This window comes from Callithrix jacchus, chromosome 5 (assembly GCF_049354715.1).
Source record: "Callithrix jacchus isolate 240 chromosome 5, calJac240_pri, whole genome shotgun sequence".
Lineage (NCBI taxonomy): Eukaryota > Metazoa > Chordata > Mammalia > Primates > Cebidae > Callithrix > Callithrix jacchus.
Window position 1 is genome coordinate 116,048,299 of NC_133506.1, and position 7,959 is coordinate 116,056,257.

General features: G+C 55.9%; 1 protein-coding gene across 1 annotated transcript; it reads right to left on the reverse strand.

Moving 5' to 3' along the window:
* Positions 1-676: 676 nt before the first annotated feature.
* Positions 677-5,806, reverse strand: TMEM92 (transmembrane protein 92). The gene is made up of 5 exons (XM_002748433.6): positions 5,702-5,806; positions 2,663-2,688; positions 1,831-1,905; positions 1,474-1,669; positions 677-1,275 (listed from the first exon to the last, which is right to left on the reverse strand). The coding sequence occupies exons 1-5, from the start codon at positions 5,768-5,770 to the stop codon at positions 1,162-1,164; spliced, it is 480 nt and encodes a 159-aa protein (XP_002748479.1). The 5' UTR covers positions 5,771-5,806; the 3' UTR covers positions 677-1,161.
* Positions 5,807-7,959: the final 2,153 nt, after the last annotated feature.

Below are 7,959 nucleotides of genomic sequence, written 5' to 3' on the forward strand. Positions count from 1 at the left end.
CCCAGCCCTGTCTGAGTCCCAAGGCACTGGCACTGTCTCGCCCCACTCTGCATGACCATGTCAGGCCCCCATGGGGCAAACCCCAGTGAAGACTCTCCCGTGCTGCTGGGGTGAACATTCTTTCCCCTGTGGGTTAACTCCCACAGGCGGGGCTGGTACAGAAGGGTGGAACCTGCCATCTCCTCTCCTCCCTGTAGCTTCCAGGGTGGGGCCGTTCAAGGTCTCCTAAAGCCCCACTCCGCAGATGCCCAGCCCCACCCGCTGCTCCCTCCTGAGCTCCTCCCACCCCACCTTCTCCCAGCAGGTGGCTTCCAGGGTTGCTTCCTGGATCTAACCCCTTGCAGTCAACTTCTCACCAAGTAAGAGAGCTAGAGAGCTGGGCTTCACGTCTCCCAGGAAAGCCTTGGGCAGAAGGGATCCGGAAACCCACACACGGGACATGCCCACCCCATTTCCAGGCACACAGAGACATCAAAAAACGGACAGCCAAGGCATCTAGAAAGAGCCTCTCCCCAGGGGTGGACCATGGATGGGCTGTCCTCCCAGACCTGGAGGACTCCTCAGTAGTAGGATTTCAGCGCAGCGACCCCATCACCGCACTCCCCATGCGTGGGCTCACCTCTCCATGCACCTCCCCACACAACAAGAGGCAGGCTTTCAGCCAAAATCAGGAATGTTCAGTGAGGACGTGTGTTTATCATGTGTTTGGGGAGGGTACAATGAGTTCTCTATTCAGGTAGTACTGGAGGCTGCCTCAGAGCTCATCCAGTTCAATCTCCCACAGGTATAGCGGTGCCCTGATAAAATCTCAGAGCTGGCTGTCCAGTCAAGATCTGCATGCCTCCAGAAATGGGGCTTTTACTACCCCTCAGAGTAGCCCATTCTGCTGTTGGGCACCTCCAATGGCTGGCATTCTCCTCCTGGCAGCCTCTTTCTTGGATTGGGGGGTGGGCCGATACTGTCACTCTAGCCTAAACCTCAGGACAAGAGAGGCAGCTGGGGTGGAAACAGAAGCAGAAAAAGCAATAAGTTAAATCTGAGAATGAACAGAGACATGGCAGGACGGGCAGGGACACTCCTGGGGTGCCAGCAGTCTCTAGCTTGATCCAGGGTGCACTGGGGAGGAGGCTGCTGACAGCAAGATTCCAGGCAGGAGATGACTCAGAAGGCTGGGTTGTCAATGCCCCTCTGATCCCTGGTATATTCTTCAGGCCTTAGGCTGTAGGGAGGGGGTGGCTCTGTGGGAGTTGGGCCCAAGGTGGGCTTCAGAATCACCTGCAGGGAAAAGAAGGAGTTCAGTCTCCTGGGCCCTGGCCCTGGCCACTACTCCCCCATGCCAGCTGAGGCATGGTTACCAGGGAGAGGGGTGGCCCAATGCTGGGTGCAGAGTGCTCCCCAGGCTCGAAGGGCCCTCCACTGTCCCTGCTGCACAGCCAGCCAGAAGCAAGGTAGGGATGGGGATGAGACACCCACCTCACTGTAGGGGGGTGGGGATGCAGAGAGAGGTGCTCTGACCCTCTCTGGGGGGATGATGGAGGGCAGTTCCGGGGGCCTCCGGCAATCCAGTGGGGTGTCTGGCTCCGGCTCTCTGCAGTTTCGACAGAAGCACTTAGCCAGGCCACAGATGCAAAAGAGGGACACAATGACCAGGAAGATGATGACGAAGATCCTGGAGTGGGGACCACCAAGAACACCCTGAGTCCCCAGGCCACCTGCCACACCTCCCTGCTCCCACCACCCACACCGCTCCCTCAGCAGGTGCCTGGCCTGGCCCTGTGTGGACCAAGCCCCTCCAAGAACTGTGTCCAGAGGAGCCAGTCCCGGGCTCACCTCACAGGGCCAGGGAAAATGTCGTTCTCCTGGCAGCAGCTGTCGTCACAGCATTTGAATCCTTTGGGGCAGGCGCTGGTTGGAGGGTACAGAAGGGGGAAGGAGAAGCTGTTGGCACCAGAGTGGAAAGACAGAAGGATCCTAGCCTCCCCCAAATACACCTTATGCTCATGGCATAAGCTGCCCCTTAGTGGGGAGGGCATGCAGGCCCCTCTGAGCTCAGCAGGACTCTGGGGAAGGGCTTGTGCACTCGGGCCCGGAACAGCTCCCTACTGGGCCCCACGCCCCTCATCTGTAACACGGGTGGAAGGTGTATTCTTTGACCTCAGCAGGCAGGTGTGGGGATGGGGCATTGCAGTGGCCACTCTAAGGAGGTGCGGGGAAGCAGGCTGCGAGGCATCGCTGGCACCTGTGGAGTATGAGGGATCAGGGAACGGTGCCGACCTAATGGAAACGCTTTTCTGCCCAGTGACCCTTACCCCAGACCCAGCCCTTGTGCTCAGGCTTCTGGGATATCTATATTAGGGTTAGCCCCCTGCCTCCAACCCAGAGGACCCTCAGAGTGGAGACGACCTGGCACTGCAGTAGGAAGGACCAGGATCAGGCTTCAGACCTGCCCCCAAGTGTGGAAGTCCCGAGTTTATTGGTGCAGGGAGAGGGTGGGGTCTCCCTCTTTGGCTGGGAAAGTGAGGACTGTTTCTGACTAGATTGGGAGTGGGTGAGGATGGATGGGGTTTCTGGCCCCCCAGACCCCCAAGGCATGCAGGGCGTGATTTGGGTTGCTCCTCCCCCATCCCCAGATTGGCAGTTATGGCCAAAGTTCCAGACTTACAAGGAGAGACCACATCTGGCTACAACCTGCGGAAGAAGAGAGAGGTCAGGGGTCATAAGCTGGGGAAGCCAAGGTGGGGTCTCTATGCAGGTGCTGCCCAGGTACCTCACAGCCAGCAGGTCCCCTGCAGACTCAGCCTCTTCCTGCAAGCCACTCCTCACCTCACTCCACCATGTTCCCAGGTCAGTGCTTGTAGCCCAGCTGACCCCTGGCTGGCCCCAGCTCCCCTTCCTCTCTCACCACATTTCATCATTCCCCCTTCCCGGACCCTCCCCCACCCCGCATTTATAAGCACATCCTTTCCGACCACCCTTCCAACCTGCCTTCTGCTGAGACATCCATGGCCCAGGGCACTGGCGACTTTCCTTATCCCACCCTCAGTCACTGAGGACACTGTGGGCAGAAGGACTCTTCCTATAATGCAAATTTCCTGAACATATCTGAGTGTTTTACACCTGTCTGAGCCTCTATTCATCCTTCAGATCCCTGCCTAGGGGATTCCATGCTCTGCAAAGCTGCCAGGACCCCGCCTCCCAAACCTCCCTCTTCTGTACTAGGTCTACAGGGCATCCAGGGCATCTTACAGAATTTCACTCCATTGATAGCAATTATATGTCAAGGCCACACTGACTTGGAACACTCTTCTAGGTGGCTGCAGGGCTGGCTCCACCCCCTCCCTCTCTGACTGCCTTATTTAAAATGATAACCACTCTCCTTCCCCTTAGTGTGCTTAATTTTTTTCCACATCTCTTATCAACATCTAACATACTTTATCTTAATTGTCTATCAGTTTCATAAAAGGCAAACTCCAAGAGGGCAGGAATTTTTGTTACATCACTGTTGAAAACCCAATAGTCATACTTGCAGAATGAAGGAACAAGCATTCATCAATTACCTGGTTTCATTTCATCCTGGCCTGCTCCCAGACTGGGGAAGGGATGTAGGTGCTGGAACATAGGAAATGGGTGGTGGGGGAAGGTATCTGTCACCTCACCCTAGCCTCCTGGGACAAACAACCACGGCTAAAAAATAGGAAGCCAGCTTTGGCAAAACCACTATTATCCTTATCTTTTTGTTGTTGTTTTGTTGTTATTGTTTTTGTTTTGAGACGGAGTCTCTTTCTGTCTCCCAGGCTGGAGGGCAGTGATGTGATCTCGGCTCACTGCAACCTCCGTCTCCCAGGTTCAAGCGACTCTCCTGCTTCAGCCTCCTGAGTAGCTGGAACAACAGGTGCATGCCACCATGCCCAGCTAATTTTTTGTAGAGACGGGATTTCACCGTGTTAACCAGGATGGTCTCGATCTCCTCACCTGACGACCTGCCTGCCTTGGCCTCCCAAAGTGCTGGGAATAACATTTCAGTTGCAAGTCACAACAGTAAAGATAAGAATACCAGTGATAGCCAATAATAGTTGGGGCGATTCCCCTTTTCCATGCTCAGTTCCAGGAACAGGAAGGAACCCCTGCAGGTTGGCCCAGAGAGGGTGAGTCTGTGAATCCAAATCACACAGCACACAAGAATGACTACAGAGTTGGAGACAGGCCCTGGGCTCACTGGTTCATGCCTGTAATCCTAAGCATGTTGGGAAGCTGAGGTGGGCAGATTGCTTGAGGCCAGAGTTTAAGACCAACCTGGCCAACATAGCAAGGCCCCATCTCTATTCTTTAAATTACACACATATATATATATATACACAAACACACATGTGTATATATGTGTGTGTATATACACACATTATGTATGTAATTTAAATCTCTCTATATACACACATATAATTTAAATATATTTAAATATAAATATAAAATATATATTTATATAAAAAAAATATAAATATATATATATAGAGAGAGAGAGAGCGAGAACTTGGAGACAAATCAAGGGGGTCGATCCAGGCACTCAGCAGCACCCCTCCCTCCTCAGACATCACTCTGTCCCTCGTCCCTCTTGGACCCCAACGAAGAAGTGATGGATTAGTAACAAGTTTAGTAAATTAGTCTCAAGGTCCTGTTTGGGAGGGAGAGGAGCTCTTCTTTCAGATTGCCTCCTCACATTTTAACCATGGGGTGGTCTTGTCTGGGGTGGTTCGGAGGCTGAGTTTTATGGAGCATCAGGGTGGTCTTGGCTGGGAGTGAATAATTCTCAGCTTACTTAACTCCAGAATCGAGGGCATTAACAGCACCTCGCCCCTGGAGTGGGTAGGAGGGGTAAAGCAGAGGATGCCCAGCCCAGAGATTTAGAAGGAGCACCTTGCTCGCTAACCCGGGTCCACGGAGGGGGTTTGGCAGAGCCACTCTGAAAGCTCAGCCTCAATGTGTGAAGGGGTCCTGTTCTGGGAGCAGGCCCTGACTTCCGTCTGGTTCTAGACCCATCTCTGTTCCTAGGACAATCACCCATAACAGGACTGGATTGCCTTCCGCCATCACCTGTAGCGTTTACCTGGGAGGAACAGAAGGACCCAAGAAGCGCTCAAACCCTACACATCCCTCGCCAAACCACAGATTTCAGAGGTCACCCCAGCCTTGGTCAGGCAGCCAGGTCAGATCCCACCACAGGCTGGGATTACTCACTCCTAGAAGAGGATGAGGGAGCCTCCTCTCCCCTAGGGAACAAGTAGAGAAACAGCCCCAAAGAGGGTGGGGACATCCCCAGGATCACCCAGCACTGGAGGAAGAGAGCTGGGGCTATGTGCTGGCGCAGCTGTCCAGACCTCAAGGCGGGAAGGAGCTGGAAGCATAAGCTGAGACTAATACGGAGTCCAAAGTCCCTATTCACAGTGAGGTGCTAGGTGTCAGATAGGTGGTAGGCGGCGTCCAATTCCCACCACAGGATCCCCCTCAGAGGTGGGAGAACCCAGGCTCTCCCAGGGCCCCCTCCGATGCCCCACCTCCACCTCCACAGCAAAGAGAAAGGAAGTTGCTAATTTCGTGTGGTCAGGAGGAAATCCTGACAAGGGGAAGGTAGCGACCAGGCTCCCGAAGCAGGCTCCTACCTACGAAGTTAGGGCTGGAAAGCTCAACAACCTTACCTCCCAAGTCTCACCTTTTGGAGGCCAGCCAGCAGGCTGAGCAGCAAGGTGGGCGCGAGGCCGGGGACCCAAGCTTGGGACATCGTGGCACGGGGGCCACTGAGCTTTCCAGTGTAGAGGAGGTAAGGCTGCGACCTCTCCCTCTTCCCTCCACCTACGGGGCCCCGCCTCGGGATGGGGGCGGAGCTGCACCGGGAGGGGCGGACTCCGGGCAGGGAGGGCCTGGGAGGAGGAAGCGAGGCGCGGAGGTCTCGGTTGGGTTTTGGGAATTGGGAGGCGGAAAAGATTAACAGATTTTTTCTTAAAAAGAAGTCCCGGGCGCGGTGACTCACTCCTGTAATCTCACCACTTTGGGAGGCCGAGGAGGGCGGATCACTTGAAATTAGGAGTTCGAGACCAGCCTGGCCTACATGGTGAAACCCCGTCGCCACTAAAAATACAAAAATTAGCCGGTCGTGGTAGTGGGCGTCTGTAATCCCAGCTACTCCGGAGCCTGAGACAGGAGAATCACTTGAACCCAGGAGGTTGCAGTGAGCAGAGATTGTGCCAATACACTCCAGCCTGGGCGATAGACAGACTTCATCTCTAAATAAATAAATAAAATAACCTAAATTTAAAAAGAGGTGGGGTCAACTCAACACGCCTTCCTAACCCCAACTCCTCCACTCCTAAGTACTCCAGACTCCGGGGAGGGATGCAGGGACTGGCAGGAGTGGGAGGGCGGACAAGGAACTTCCTTCTCATCTGGACTTCTGGGTCTGGTGAGAAGTCAAATGGGGGCAGAGGTGGAGGGAGGGGGAAGGCGAGGGTTCTAGGGTAGATTTTGAGGGGTTATGGTTGGGGGATATCGCCCCGTTGGGTTTGGGCCAGAAAGGGAGAGAGGGGGCAGCCTGGCTGATTTCAGAGTGACCTGAGATTTCCGGTCGAGGAATAAAGACCAGGAGCACAATTTGGGTACCCTCGCGTCCCCTCCACTCTTGAAATCCTAAGGGGAGGTGTTGGTGTATCTCCTCCCTTTGACAAAACAGGAAATCAAGGCCCCAGGGTTTAGACTAGCGCCGGGGTCCGCAGCTGGGGCTGATCCTCAGCCAGGCCCGCCGGGGTGCGGAGGCCCATCCAGATTCCTGGAAAGACCTAGCGGAGGCCACCCCAGTGCGGAGAGGCCGGATTCCGAGCCTCCGGTGGCCGCCGCCTCCGCACTCCAGGGGCGGTGCTTCCGGGAGCGGCCGGCAGATGGCAGCATCGCCCAGCGCGGGTGCCCGGGAGCTGGGAGGGGCGTTGCCGGGGCTGGTGGGCGGGGGCCGCTGGGCTGGGGCGGGGCAGGAGGGGTGCAGCCGGGACCCCGGGAAGAGGGCGAGGGGGCGGTGGCGCGTGAGGCTCCGTTCCGTGTTCCGGCGAAGGGGGAACCCTGAGAGGCTCAGCGTCTGGTCCTTGGGCGCCCCCTACTGCTTCGCCAATCTGTCCTGACCCCTGAGATCTTTCCTTGCTCTGCCTCTCACCCTTCTCCCTCCTCTCTCCCAGTCCTGTCCTCTGCCTTCGGTTTAACCCCTCTGTGTCTCTCCTCGTTCCTCCCAGCCTTTCTGTCTCGGTTTCTCCCCATCTGTCTGCACCCAGTTTCTCTCGCGTTCCCTGCGTTTCCCTCTGTTCTCCCGTCTGCTTCTCGTCTCTGTTCACCTCTGTCTGCCTCGGCGGAGGCGTCTGTTTTTCTCGGTTTCTCCGGTCCCTTCTCCCTTGTCCGTGGTTTGGACCCACAACCTCAGTCTCTCTGTCTGTTTCTTACGCCGTTTCCTGCTCTCTCACCCTTTCCCTGTCTCTGTTTCCCATGATCTCCTAGCCCTCGTTGGCCCTTAAGATAATCTTCCAGTCTCGGGAATTGGGATGCGGCCCCTCTGTATTTGAAGTGACTGTGAGCTTGGAGAAGGAAAGGGGCCGCCCTCCCCCTCTTCCCCTGCAGGTGGACCTTGGCAGGGGGACCTAGTCCTGAGAGTCCTGGAGCCTCCGCCTCTTGAGTCGTTGCCAGGTGGGCTTCTGGGGTTCTTCTTGATCCCAAGGCACCGGCAAGGCCTGGGGTCTCTACCCCACACTCCCTGCTATCCTGCCCAGGCCCGGAGCCCTGCAGACTGGGGCCCTTATGGGAGAGGGAAATGGGAAAATGGCTGAGCTTAGAGGAGGAGGATACCCTGGGGGGTGAAATGAGGGTGCTGAGAAGGGCGTGGGGAACTCTAAGGGCAGATGTGGGGGGCCAGCAGGGGTGGGTGTGAGGGAACTAGGC

What these genes read in the sequence shown, in the direction of transcription:
- TMEM92 (XM_002748433.6), bottom strand. Translation starts at nt 5,770, where the DNA reads ATGTCCCAAGCTTGGGTCCCCGGCCTCGCGCCCACCTTGCTGCTCAGC. An exon ending in TGCTGGCTGGCCTCCAAAAG is followed by an intron (nt 2,689 to 5,701) that starts GTGAGACTTGGG and finishes CTTCTTCCGCAG; the next exon opens with GTTGTAGCCAGATGTGGTCT. An exon ending in ATTTTCCCTGGCCCTGTGAG is followed by an intron (nt 1,670 to 1,830) that starts GTGAGCCCGGGA and finishes TCCCCACTCCAG; the next exon opens with GATCTTCGTCATCATCTTCC.